The sequence below is a fragment of the Trachurus trachurus genome, assembly GCF_905171665.1.
Source record: "Trachurus trachurus genome assembly, chromosome: 16".
Taxonomy (NCBI): Eukaryota; Metazoa; Chordata; class Actinopteri; order Carangiformes; family Carangidae; genus Trachurus; species Trachurus trachurus.
In genome coordinates this window covers 20,773,913-20,788,346 of record NC_139902.1, presented here as the reverse complement: position 1 = coordinate 20,788,346, position 14,434 = coordinate 20,773,913, and the positions used below count along the sequence as shown (strand labels likewise).

The following is a 14,434-nucleotide window of genomic DNA, read 5'->3' as shown; positions in this document are numbered from 1 at the left end:
TTAGACTATGGAAGCTCACAAGATAACAGCCAGTTTAGACAGTGAACATCTATCTTTATTTTCTCGTGTTGCATTTAGATCAAAGAAACAGTGCTTAAATTACATAATATGCACTCTAAAAGTAAACTCACACATCAAGCGGCACTGGTAGTTACTTACATCAAAGTAGGGGCCAGCATGTTCCAGGATGAGCTGAGTGGAGTCAGGCTTGTTCTTACAGTAGTTCACATACATCTGGAACTTATCAGCCTGCGCAGGAGATATAACATCAGTACTTTATTCAGAAGACATCAAAAGATTGTTGTTTTTAACTACTTCTTTAGGCAAATGTGTGATACTCTTGTGACCTATTGTACTGTAGGTGCTTTTGTATTTAATCGTATTACAGCACAGGAAAATACGGTGATGAAAAGAGAGCAGAAATATGAGCTGATACATGTATAAGTCTTACCCAAGTCACAAAACAATGGCCGACATCCTCTGGAAGCTGCTCATACTTCTCTAACTCTTTCAGGAAGATACTGTACAGTGACAGAAAGATTTATAGAAACAACAATTAGAATCAAGAGTCAATGATCAAATGTCATAAAGCCACTATTCATGAATGCTATTTAATCTTGAAATATCTCATGTAGATAGCAGATCACTGGTCTACTGACTTGTGATGAAACTCGTAGAGATCCTGCATGTTCCCAAAGATGATGTGTTCCTTGTTGACGATACCAGGAGGAATCTCCTCCACACCACTGGTCATCTCCCACAGGTATGTCTATATACACACACACACCACAGCAGAACAAATTAAAAACCAAGAAATCTCCGTGCCAACTCATCCGCTGTAAGGCAACCAATTTCGAATGTAAATACATTCAATCTGGTTGTGTAAACATTGTGGCATCAACTGAACGATTGTCTTGCGCGTGTGTGTTGGTAAAATACTTACATCCATACATTCCCTTAAGTCTCTGACGTAAGTTTTCTCTGTTTGAATCAGCTCAGCCATGATGAATCTGAAAAGATGTGACACATCGTAAGAGGAGGCAGTGAGGAACATGGTCAGATGCTGCAGTTGATCAACTATATAAAACTGTGGTAGCATTCACTTAGCGTTACTGTTTCTATATTCACCATTAGAGTCATATGCATAATTATACAACATGATGTAATTATTCATCTTTTTCAGTAAATGGTAAAACAGCTATTTAAATAACTGTGTCTGTATGTGAATGCATCATGACTCCCTCCTGGGTGAATTTCCCTCATAAACCATTTTAGACTAATTACTGTATATTGCATACAGCATCAGGAACACTGAAATATTCTGTGATTAGGGTAAACTATCTCTCCGTCTTCTCACATGCACCATAAAATCGATCTCCATTTGTTCACATTTGATTGGGTTTGAAGATTTTGGTGTTCACTATGATGTGATCATGTTTACTGGGTAAACTGACATTCAGCACCATATTATCACTAACTCTCGCAATTGGAGGTGCTAGACTGGCTGCAGCTATCAAATGTTACTCAGACTGAAAAATAATATGTTTTCATGTTTGCTGGAATTGACTGAATTATTCATGTAGGCATTTTTCCAGATCTGCACAGGAAATCTCTGATGCTGAATACCAGGCGGTCATAGTGTGCCAGAGAAATGTGTGTTGGACTCACTCTTTCCTTCGTGCTGATTTCCTCTTCTCCTCATTGAGCTCATGGGCAGCGTCCCTCAGTTTCACCTCTGACCCTGGGGCACTGGCTGGTATGATGTCCAACTGCAGGTCTTTACTCTGCAAACACAGGAGACAGCAACTATTAGGGGATGTAGAACAGGTACGAAACACGAGTGTGTGATGTATTTGCTTTCTCTGAACACCAGTTCATTAAATCCAACTGCTGGGAGATGTTTAAATAAAACCTGCAGTGATAGAAGATCTTCAATATCCATCTACATCTGACCACCTGGTGCAAGCTCCCACACTTGAAACTACAATAAAATTAAAGCCCACGGGAGTCTCTTTGATGAAATCATCACATGATTTTGTTTAAATCCTGAACTAGAAAGGCACTAGAAATGTTCAGTCCTTATTATTGTAACTCTTGCCAGGTATATACGGTATCCGTGGCTCTCTCTTTGTTTCAGTCTTTCGTTATACGGCATCAACCCAAGGTTTTAAAACCTACACATTGGGTATTTGTCTGTATTCTTTGATTTTTATCAGAGGTGATTACTCACAGCCTTGTTTGAGTCGGAAGAAATGCCGAGCGCCGTTTCCAGGCAGGTTCGGTATTTGTCCATACGGAGAGAGAAGTCCCTGTAGCGTTTGTCCACTGAGGACACCCATTTCTTTATCTCCAGGGCATGGGCGTGGCCCTTGTCACAAAACCCATCCGCCAGCTGGATCAACAGCTTTACCCTCTCTTTGGTTTGCTGTCAATAGAGAGACATTTAGGGAGGGGGGGAAGAGATGGCGACAGAGGCAGCGCCGGTAGAGGAAAGGTAGATAAGAGAGACACAGGAAGAGAGAGGGAGAGTAATCAGGGTGTTGCTTGATGGACACAATAGCTTGTTCTCTAACACAATAACAGTGACACAGCAAAGTGGAATCAGGACAATAGACTGCTAAGGGAATGGGCCTCACAGTGAAGCGCAGGACTGTGCAAACATTCACACAACAAGCAGAGCAACAGGCACAAAAACACACATACAGTCTCTTAGTCCCCTTGTCCACAGTAACAGATCCACAAACAAACAGGAAGGCACACACACACACACACACACACACACACACACACACACACACACACACACACACACACACACACACACACACACACACACACACACACACACACACACACACACACACACACACACACACACACACACACACACACACACACACACACACACACCTTTGCTGTAATCTGGAAGTCTTCATGCTCCTTCAGCAGCTCCTGTGTATGGTGAATGCTGGAGCCTGTGGATGTGTGTGTGGACAGGTAAAACTCCCCAGTGTCATGGATCCACTCAAGGGCCTAAGGAAACAACCAATCACAACTGAGAACAATGACACTGCAGAGATTTCAGTTACAACATTTGACACAGTCTCTATTAACTATCCAAATCTGATGGGCTGGAACAAGTTGGTACAAATGAAACACGTCATGTCCAGTGGGACATTTCTCGAGAGTTTACCTCAAAGAAAATCCTATATAAAGTCTCTCAATCATTTTCATTAAAATTTATGACGGGGATCACTGACATTAATTTCATTTTAAAAGCAACAGTGTTAGAGGAATAAGTCTTTGTGTTGGTTTAACATACGAGGTATCATGTCTAGTTTTCCAAAGGTCACACATTTGCATGTCTGGGTGCTTTGTCTGGGCCTGCAGGTGGAACCTTCATGACCTGCAGTGGCAGAACTGGTCCAGTCGAACTGTGAGCCCAGAGGGGGTAAAACCTGGATCGGCCTAAAATAGCAATGCCCTAAAAATATCTATGATGTCATCAAATTTTAATGGTTCAACGCATTGCTGTGTGCTGCTCTGTGCTATCCAAACACCACAAGAGGGAGCCAAGTGCCTTGTTCTCAAACAGCCTTAGATCTGACACACAAAGATAGAGTTAAGAGTTAAGGCCACAGATTGTAACCTGCTTCAAAGTCATGTTAAAAAAAAACCACTCAAAATGTCAGCTCAGCCTGTGCAGTGCAGTGTGAGGAGATCCTGGCTAACTTTGTCCATCCCACAGGTCCTTGTATCTCTGGCTGATCTAAGACTTGTTTGATTGAAAAATATTGAGTGTTCTTGTGTCTTGACCTTTTATCCTCACTGATCCTCACTGTGGCTCAGATCTTTTGCTCTTATAAAAACACAGAAAAGCTTTTACAATCAAAATCCCAGAGGTGGTTGAAATGTTCAGCACTGCCTGAGGGTAAAATAAGTGGTTGGAGACATATGTTTGACGACGCTCTGTAATAAACGCAGTGTTTAAGTTTACTGTGCCACATAATGATAGCTGTCCTTACGACTGTCATTGTTGCGCAGGGCTGCCAGCTTACATCACTTCCAGTATTTCTGAAATGTATCATTACAAAGAAAACACAGACTGCATGTTTTATATTTAAAAAGAGAGGCAAAACAAGATGGAAGTTGCAGCTGTGTGCTAACTGAGACAAGTTGCTGATTTAGCTCCAGTGCAAATGGAATCCATTCATCTCCCAGGGAGAGACTTCTTCCCACTGACTCTGTGGTCTGCAGTGAATCAAACGACGCAATGTGCTGACCTGCTCAACCATATCTTTGTGCTTGTTGCCAGTTCAACAACAAGAAACATACAGACCCACACAAACAAGCACACACCTGTTTGGCGCTGCGTTCAAACACTACATATTGCTGGCACTGGTCCAGTCTCCTCTTCCTCATGGTCCAGAAGTGGAGCACTCGGTTCTCTCTCTGCAGCAACTCATTCAAGATATCTGATGAAACACCGCAAGCACACAAAATACATTTATTCAAGATGTTTATCAGGAACATACTGAGCACACACCTTTATTTATAATCTGTGAGTGAGTTGAGAAATGGTGGAAAGAAAAAGTTGAATGAGCTAATCAACATCTGTAATGACGAGATGGAGAACTGATAAACATCTACTTACTCTTAACCTGAGTCTCTGGAGCTTTGACGTGGGACAACATGCCGGGCATGTTGACGCTGTTTCTGTGCAGGTATTTCAAGAAGACATCAGCATTGCGCCTGGCTAATGTGCAGGCCTGTGAGTATGCAGAAGAAGAACAGATGTAATTTGCAGGGTCGACATATTTTTGTTATTCTCTGGCAGGTACAACTTTGTGAATTAATTTAATTACACGTGTGGCTCTAAGTGTCACGTGTGTGTCCTTTGATACCATTATTTCTCACCTTGAGGAAGGCCTCCTTCTGCTCCAGATGTTTGCTGATCATGGGAGTGACATGGTCTGACTCACTGTTTGGGCCCAGTTTATCAGCACCACCACACCAGTCTTCCTCTCTCTTGTACTCCTGCTCCAGGCTTTCCAACACACTGCACACCTGAGACAGTGATAATTCAGTACATAAATCTGCTGTGAGGTGAAACACTAACCCTCATCCAACTAATGCAACTGTGAAAACTCATGTTTTAATCATGCTCCGATACTGTGCTCCTGGTCCAAGCTCATAAGAGGGAATGTAGCACACTTACCACACTCACTAACACACCAACACACTTAAAAAGGGCTAAATACAATGTAATTATGATACAAAAGATACAACTACAGCTGCTAATGCTAATGTTGGCTATGTAGCAATATAACAGCAAAACTTACATGTACTGTAGCTCCTGTAACACGTATTTCAGTTGGTGGCACTCACTTCCATACACACACACACACCACATACAAAAGTTACCTGTTCAGAGGTCTTGTAGAAGGCCACAGAAGCATTAACCAGCTTCAGCCGGTCCTCCATCTTCAGCATCAGCTGCTGCCAATGGTCTGCCACCTTGAAATGTCAGACAAAACAAATCAGTTTGCCATTTGCAGCTGTACAGACTGCACTGCCTACATAGACGCTCTTTTCTTCCTTTAGTTCTCCTTTACCTTCTCTGCACAGTCTCTGATCATATCCATGTCGTAGTGGTTTGCCTGGAGCAAGGCCTCAGCCTTCTGCTGTACCTGCAGTGCACTCTGATGTGTTTTCTACATGGGGGTAAAGGTAGAGACAAAAAACAACAATGAAATACAAGAGTTATATGAATCTCTGAATCAAAATGATTGCTTTGAAAATGTAATCCCAGCTTCCAGTTGCCCCTGCAGGGCAGTTTAGTAGAGGGTGGAGGACTTGGGAGCAACAGAGCAAAGGCAAAATAAATAAAGACAGTGTTTGATTAGAGCCATGTCATAAAGATGGTCCTGGAGTGAACACACAAGAGAGGAAATGAGATTTGTTGGAGATGGAAATAAATCAACGGGAGATTTTTTTTGTTTTATGTCAGCAGTTAGTCTGAAAACAAGGCTTTTACTCCTTATTCCATGGACTCAAGGGAAGGAAAACAGGGGAAGACATAGGAAGAATGTAGTATTTCCTGCCAAAAGCTTCGGCCATCATTGAATTTGCAAGAAAAGAGGTTATAATACACCATCTGAGCAGCACTTTGTCTTCAGGGCAGAAAGTGTGTTGCTATCATGACGGATATCCAGTTTTCTCATCATCACTGTCAACCTCTAACATGTGGTGGTGTTGAATAAATAAGACATTTTCCTGCCTTAAGCGGTCTCAAACTCTTTAACTTCATGTTTACTTGTTACTGCTTCTCTCAATTTTCTATTGCACAATTACTGTGTTTTCACATGCACCTGTGCTTTTGTATAATAATATGGGCAATCACATAACAGATCTCAGAACAGTGGAGGCTGGGTCAAGGGCAGACTGACTTGTCTGTTGGTAGCTACAGCTAGTGACCCGTCAAAGCTCTTGGGATTATCCACAACGCCCAACGACTACTGTTACTCCACTGACGAGGCACAGGCATTGCCACATGGCCACGCCCACTAAATGACAGAAAAGATTGATGCCACTGCTGGTGGGAGCTGGCTTCCAGAGACAACAGCCCACTGAAGCTACAAGGGGGCCATCAAATACAAAATGAATGCAAACATATAATATCAGGCACAAGTAAGAGATATCGCCTCCACTTCGGTATCACTCTAATCAATGTCTATTTTTAGCCTGTACTGTGGGGACCATTGTGCGTGTTAAAATTTCAGTCTCACATAAGCAATAATCATAAACACAGCCTCCTTCAGAGTGTGCATCCTTGTGTACCGGTATATATGAGCGCTCTGTAGAAGTAGGTCAGGTACAGTCCTGCATTAAAATGAGCCAAGCTTGATAGAGTTCAAAGGAATTTTACCCTGCATAATCAGTGGTAAAGAAAGAAGGAAATAAAGAAGAAAGGTAAGCAGAGAGAAGAAGAAGAGAGGCAGGTACTGTAGATATTAGTATTCATAATTCCATTTCATGTGTGTCTTGTGATAAAAAAAAAAAGAGGGGGGGGGGGGGGGGGCAGACATGAACCCGAGTATAGTTTTAGAGTAGTAAAAGGTTGAAGGATGAAGGGAAGGTTGAAGAAGCCCACATGCAGAAGTGGTGGAGGATGAGGGACAAGAGATCTGAAGAGAAAACTGATCAGGAGGAGAGAGGGACTTCGATTAAGTTATATTTATTCACAATGTCAGCAGCCTCATCCTGCATGGTACATACATAGATTTGATGTATTTATATACATTCCTTTTCACTTTACCTCTATTGCATGTTGGAACTGTTCGTGCTCCTTCTGTAGTTGTTCAGCTTCTTGTAAGGAACTGGCCGTGATCAGACCAGCATTCAGCATGGACTCTCCATTACGGATCCAACCCAGCACCTGCATGACACACAGGCATACAAAGAGTTTTCTAATTGCGCCATCTTTTTAAAAAAAAAAATTTACACACACTGCAATTTAAGCTGCACTAGGGCGGCTGTGGCTCTGGAGGTGGATAGGGTCATCCAACAATCACAAGGTCCATGGTTCAATTCTGTGAGAACAACTTAATTCAATCAAACACAGAAATAAAATCACTTGCAAAAAGGTGTGAACTGACCCGCTCTGGCTTTGTCTGATATGTTGCATTTATTTTCTCTCCCACTCTCTACTTCTATCAGCTCTTAAACATTTTCTCTCCATGTGGCCCTGCTCTTTCCCCTCATCTGTCTCTTCTCATATATTTTACTTATTGCTTCTTCAATCTTTACACCTGCTCACACTGTTCCTATTTTGATCCCTTGACTCTCTTCAAATCTCACTTTGCACGCATTTCCTTACCTACCCACTCTATCATCTATCCCCTCTGCACAAAATCACTTCAGCTAACACGCCCCTGTCTCACAAACACACTCTGCTAGATGAACTCAAAATCCCTTTTGCCCGTTGTTTTTTTGGGCCAAAGGGCTAGTCTCCTGAAAACACCTCTGTCTCTCTGAATCAGCATGCACACCTGCTGTGTGGGTGATGGGCAGCGGTGCAACTGAAGCTTAGCTATAAAAGTGATGATGCAACGCTACTCTGACTCGTGTTTTTCGGCAGAGGGCTGATGTTTCCATTGCATTTTGAATGTCCTGAGGCGGAGTAGGTATGAGTGTTGGCTGCTGAACATCACAGGAGCCGTATGACTTAACTATAATGGCTGAACAAACAGCAGCAACATCAGCAGTAATGAGTACATATATGATTCATTGCTACGGTATTGCCTCCTGTTAGATTTACATAACATATTCTAGTATTTCATCAGGCCACTATGGCTGACACCACTTAACTGTGCTTACATTGCTTTTATCTTTATTATAACCTCAGCTCTGTCCCTAATCCCTATTCTTAAACTGTGCCATTTCTTAATGACATACAGAAAGCAGCCCTAACATGTAACTACCTCTGGGGTTGAGACATTTGAAGCCAAAAAAAAGAGAAAACACACTAACAATAGTAACTGTAGTGCAGTGGTGAACCCTGCAGGCTACAGGCTACAGGCTACTCTGCAATAAAGGCTGCAATTATGGCTGTGTCCAACTTTAGCGTAATAGAAGTTGCAGTTATTTTCCCAGGATTTGGTGCATGTGGGATGTAATATCAAAGGTTTCCTCATGAAGGAATAAGAAGATGGCAAAAGCAGTTTAGTTGTATTCAACAGCAAAATCTGGGAAATCCACATTGTAGAAAACTACATTGGTGAGATTAAATTAGTAAATCACAGGTTATTAAACTATATTCTATAGATTAAGAAACAGGCACTATCTCCTAAGACATTTTTCATGTAAAAATCAACATTTGCTGCAAAGACAGGCCTAGCTTTGTATAGAAGGCTGTATAAAGTGCTGCCTCTCTGTAGGCAGATGAGTAAAAATAACACCATAGCATCATATTGGTATCACATTATCATCACTGTCAGATCGGTTCAATCACTGCGACACCAGTGCATCTTCTGAAATGTTTTGCTACACTACACTTTGGGTGTATTTTTTTTACTTAATTCAGTCTGAGTTACATGTCTGCCACTTCTCTTGTTCAATTTGTCATTAATTCCATTGCAAGCGGAGGCATAAAGCCCGTTGTTATCCAACTGCATCGCTATGATAACAGACCTTGTTATAAAAATTGGCTCCATGTTTGCTTTTGTTTTGCTTTGAAATATCAGTCGGCCACATCGCAAAACTACTGTACACACAATTTTCTTTGCTGTGATTTTATCCAAATACTGAATGAATATCAGGAGGGAGCCATGAGTTGACAAGTTGTTCACTGACTCAGCAGTAAGCTCTGAAATTCTATCTCTATCCTTCCCCTGGCGAGTCAGATTCTCTCTGGTCCATTTGTCTTCTTGTATGCTGAATTTCCAATTGTCTCACTCTTAGCTTGAACCTTGGTTCAACATCCAACCCTGCTGCTCAGTCTATTCCCAAAAGTCAGAGACAGATGCAGACTGATGAAATACCATGAGAGAGAAAGAAAAATGAGGGAGTTTGTTGACATAGGGTGAGTCATCTACCCATGGTCATGTACAGACAGAACAGACCCTTCTGTGGCACTTTAACACAATCTGTAGCAATAAGATGTTACTGTCCACTGGCTTTCCACCTCTGCCCTAGGAAAACAATATATATATATATATATATAAATATTTTGCAATGCATACATGTGAACATTCATATGTGAACATCTTTACTCTATATATAAAAACTCATATTATTTAAATATGAGTTTCCAGATTGTTTCCTTGTTGAAAACAGGCTTTGCGAGTAAAATACAGGGACTACTCTTTTGTACGTAAAAAAAAACTTTTCTCCTTTTTTTTTTTAAAGCTGTCTATTCCTGTTTCACCTTTTGTCCTTTCCTTCTTCAAGTACATACCTGTTTGACTTCAGCCTGTAGGTGCCTTAATTGGACACACTGTTCCAGGTGCCTCCTGTGCTGCTCCGCTGCCAGGTCCAACTCCTGCTGCTTCTCATGGAGAAACTCCAGCAGGTCCTGGACCCGTGTGGCCATGTCCACGTCTCTGTCACATAACAGCTCCACACCTGCATAGAGTGGACATTTCAGAACATCATCTTTGGCTGCCATTGGCATTTACACCTTTGTTCCTCCACTCTCAGTCTTTGCAAAGTTCTCTCTCTTTACAGTAGGTATTTACTCCAATTGGCACACATGTGTCTGCTTATTGCAAATTAAATAAAATGAATGTGTAGTTTCCAACAGATTCGTCTTATATGGGAGGTGCATTTAGTCTGTGCTCTAATAAATACTTCAGGATGTTTGTTCTACGCCCTCACTCACCAGATGCCTGGACTTCTGTGACATACTGCAGTAACTCTTGTCCCTGGTGGATGACGTCAAAGGTGAGGTTGTTCATTGTAAGCGCCTTGTCTGCATGATGCTGTAGCCTCTGCTCAGCTAGCGTCAGGTCCTCTGTGTCAAAGTCACTCATCTGCTGTGAGAGTTCCTCGTTCCATGACTCCAGGTCTGAGATGATCTGAGAGTCGAAGGTCAGAGAGAGTAGAGAAAGAAGGTTTAACTTACAAATAAAATGGACAAATCAAATGTATATTTGATGGTAAAAAGGAAAAATGCAATGGGAGAGAAAGGTCAGTGACTGTATTCGAATCAAAGACCTTGTGGTTTTCACAACGCTGGGACAACAAGACGCCTTACAAATATTATCTTACCAGAATAAACATTCAAATGAATAAAAAACACAGCACAGAAGGCAAAGGGAAAAATTCAGCCATTTCATTAACATTACAATATTATGATTAAGAGATGTTTTCAAGTCAGACAGTTTAATTGCTGTAATCCAATACCCTGAACTGACTGCCATAATAACAGATAGCATATTACGCTGGTGATGAACGGCTGGTGAAGCAGATGTACTGAGATGTCAGCACTTGTCTCTGACTACCCACGCAGACTGAATCATGATACCATGGGCACCTTGACCTGGGTACAATCCAGCTCTGTCTGTTTTTTTTTATTTAATTTTTTTGTTTTAAACACACTCTGCAGGTCTGTTCTACACTTTGGTTTTTGTGTTTTCCACCTCTTGCCCTAAGGCATGTGGAGGTGTCATTATTATTTGAGGTCTAATATTACAAAAAAAAAGTTTTAATCATAATTCCCCTTTTGTGCAAGTCTATCTTATTATAATCTAGTGAATTTAATGATCCGCTTCCTGATTTGCTCTGTTTGTGATAATAGCTTACTGTCACAGCTGTGGAGCACTCCTTTTCCTGGAAAGCATTTACTCTGCGTCCTTGCAGGATGCGTTCAGTTTAATTAAAAGCATAATGGAGAAGGAATCAAGTTTCATTAAGTAGATTTCACCAAGTTCATTTGTGATTGAGAACAGCATTTCTAGTTTGCAAAATGAATGAATGAATAAATAAAAGTACAAGGATCAAGAGCAGTAAATTGCATGGTATGACTAAGTTGTTGTACTTGAAATCAAATCAAATGTGTGAAATCAAATGTTATTTTCAGATTTGCACTTTCAAGAACAACATTCACAGTACAAGAGCCATTACATCGTCAAAACATATGCATGCTTTCAGCTACGTGGCTACAATTCCAAACTTCTATCTACCCCAAATTCTTTATTATTGGTTTAGCACCTGTCTGCCTACTATCATTTATCTCTCATGTCTTATTGTTTAGTATCACCTGCACCACATGGTGTTGTCGTTGCACCTATCACTTAAAATTGAATTGAAACTCTTTTTTTTTTTTTAAATCACATCATCAAGTGGGTGCACAAGGTTGCATGTCTGCAATCATGTGTGCCCAGAGTAAGCTGGGAGACCAGTGGTTAGGAAAGCTGTGTCCTAAACAGCAACTGAATATCTAAATGTGAATGCGATCCTCCCAGGCCATGCCACTTGTAATTTCCTATATCGCTCAAGTACTTCCCCAGGCTAGAACTGATCCTGTCATGGTATGTTGTAAATCAAGAGCCCTGGAGACAGAGGTTTTATTCATAACACATGAACGATACAGAGTGATAAAACTTGGCAATGGATCGTTGTGCATTTTAGCTGTGACAATTTACTGCAGGCTGAGTAATGACTATATGATTATGCCATTTTATTTCTTCCGCTCAGTTTTATTCAGTACAAGCTTCTTACAAAAGCCAAAAAACAACCAGCTGTTTGGCTTTTAAGAACTTAATACTTTTTAGTCTGATACGGTGTGATCAGAGCAACAGCTCTGTTTAGAGTTTAATGAACAACATGAATCACACACATGGATGGACATCATCTATTTAGCTGCACAAGTGTTTCTGTAAAGCAGATGTCAGTTTACAACCTATTGTTTCCCCTTTCACTTTATGAAGGCTAACTTAAGGTCAAACTACCAACCAAATTCAAGTAATTCCAACAAATTAGGAGCATCTTTATTTTGCCCAATCTTCTCTGTGATAGAGTGTGTTGCTGCTCAGGCTATACCTCCATCCACTGTCACAAGTAAACCTTATGCTCAAAAACAGCTTCTTTCCACAATTTCACCTGCTGCGCTCTCACAACTTTTTTTTTTTTTACTCTTCATGTTTATTATTGATTGAATAAACCTGTGGTATATATTACTTAACAACAAAGAGAAAGCTTGTCATAGATGAAAGTTGGTACCTTGGTATCTCTCCATTTAATGTTTATTTTAAAAAAACACTAAAATTAAAGAGAAACCTCCTTTGTAATAAAAAAGCTCATTCTCTCTCCATGATATTGTACACCATGAATTTGGCTTCACACAAATTCTGCTGCAATACATTTTCCTCTTTATAGAGCTGTGGCTTCCTTGGCTAGCACACACAGTTATCTCATCAAACCAAAAAAAAAAATACAAAAAAAAAAAAAAAAAAAATACCAGTGCTATCATTTTACACATCTAGCAACAAAGTAGAGACTTACCAGGTACTCATCTAATCTCTGCTCTCCTCTCCGCTTACAGTTGAGTAAAATGCCCTCTATGTGCAAGAAGACCATTTCCCTCAGCTACCAACACTGTGAAAACTAACTAACAGAGGGGAGAAGTCTCTTCTTTGACAATGTTTTTTTTCCCTGCAGTGCAGTGCAGTGATACTTTTTCGCCCGAGAGGAAAGCTCTATAAGAAGAATCTCACCTAAACTCCTGCACTCACCTCAAACACACATACTCATACACACACGCCCAGTCATCCAGGAGGGTGTGTCATAGTGCATGAACTAAATAGCTCCTCCACCCATCTTCATGCTCGAGCAATGTGTCATATTAATCTTGTGTTTATGTGTGTGTGTGTGTGTGTGTGTGTGTGTGTGTGGCCGTACTTTGGTGTTTTACAAGAGGGATTAGCAGATTCACCAATGTTCCCTGACATGACACATTGCTACAATGTAAGACTTATCTGTTCTTTCAGACTTAAAACACAGACACAACAACTTTACAGCAGCAACAAAGCTTCTATTAGCATACAGTAAAGGAGAATTCTTGCACGGGCAGACTTGTACTGTCATATATAATGTGGATGTTTTTCTCATTCAATGGTGTGTAGAGCGGCTATATTTCAGCTTTTCAATCCATCCATGTCATCCACTCCCACACAAAGTTTGGGTCTTGATGGTTGTTTCTGTAAACACATCCAACTGACTTTAGCCGGAAAAGGCAAAGCAAATGTTCCGGGTAATAACAGAAACATAACAACTACATAACCAGCGAGCAAAAAGTGTTTAGCCTAAAAATGATGTGCATGAAAAATCAGTTTTGGCAGACATTACAGGATGTAACTTTACAGAAAATTCTGACATAGAGCAGAGGGAGTAATAATAATCATGTTACTCCCTCTGCAGAGCAGAAAGGGTAATGTGATTGTTATTGAAAACCACTATCCTACAAGCACATATTCTTTCAAGCTCCACAGGGTCGCCACGTCTGCTGCAATCACTTTCCACAAGCCTTCCTTATACTTACATTACCCTCATGAATACAAGCCAACATCTCTGCTCTAGGCTTTTTTTTTCTAAAATGACAGAATGTAAGTCATCTGACAAAATAGTATGGCTCAACAAACATGATTCGATGGCCGTGATTAACTTCACAAGAAACATACAATAAATAAATAAATAAAATAAATTCTAAAAGCGCAGTCTTCATAGCCGAGTACCAGCAGAGAGAAGCATTCACTCTCACAGTGGGACGTTAAAGAATTAGCGGATACAATGCAGCCAATTGCTGGCTGGAGAGAAGTGGAGGGGGGGGGGGGCAAAATTGGAATGAGTCAGTGGATGAGATGCGTCAAGTGGAACTAAATGCTGAATGTAGCACATGCAAGAGTAGCGCTGTGAATTCAACCAAGCTTTGAAG

General features: G+C 40.9%; 1 protein-coding gene across 1 annotated transcript in view; it reads right to left on the bottom strand.

Annotated features, from left to right (window-relative positions):
- The window catches only part of triob (trio Rho guanine nucleotide exchange factor b), an 84,107-nt gene that overhangs the window by 31,425 nt on the left and 38,248 nt on the right, over positions 1-14,434 (bottom strand). Inside the window, exons 15-29 of the mRNA XM_083989711.1 lie at positions 10,382-10,577; positions 9,959-10,125; positions 7,319-7,438; positions 5,616-5,714; positions 5,425-5,517; positions 4,918-5,067; positions 4,655-4,769; positions 4,360-4,475; positions 2,911-3,033; positions 2,231-2,425; positions 1,669-1,784; positions 944-1,010; positions 660-769; positions 452-521; positions 160-249 (exon numbers count right to left, since the gene is read on the bottom strand). Coding sequence (XP_083845837.1) covers positions 160-249; positions 452-521; positions 660-769; positions 944-1,010; positions 1,669-1,784; positions 2,231-2,425; positions 2,911-3,033; positions 4,360-4,475; positions 4,655-4,769; positions 4,918-5,067; positions 5,425-5,517; positions 5,616-5,714; positions 7,319-7,438; positions 9,959-10,125; positions 10,382-10,577 — 1,827 coding nt within the window. The remainder of the gene's footprint in view (positions 1-159; positions 250-451; positions 522-659; positions 770-943; positions 1,011-1,668; positions 1,785-2,230; positions 2,426-2,910; positions 3,034-4,359; positions 4,476-4,654; positions 4,770-4,917; positions 5,068-5,424; positions 5,518-5,615; positions 5,715-7,318; positions 7,439-9,958; positions 10,126-10,381; positions 10,578-14,434) is intronic.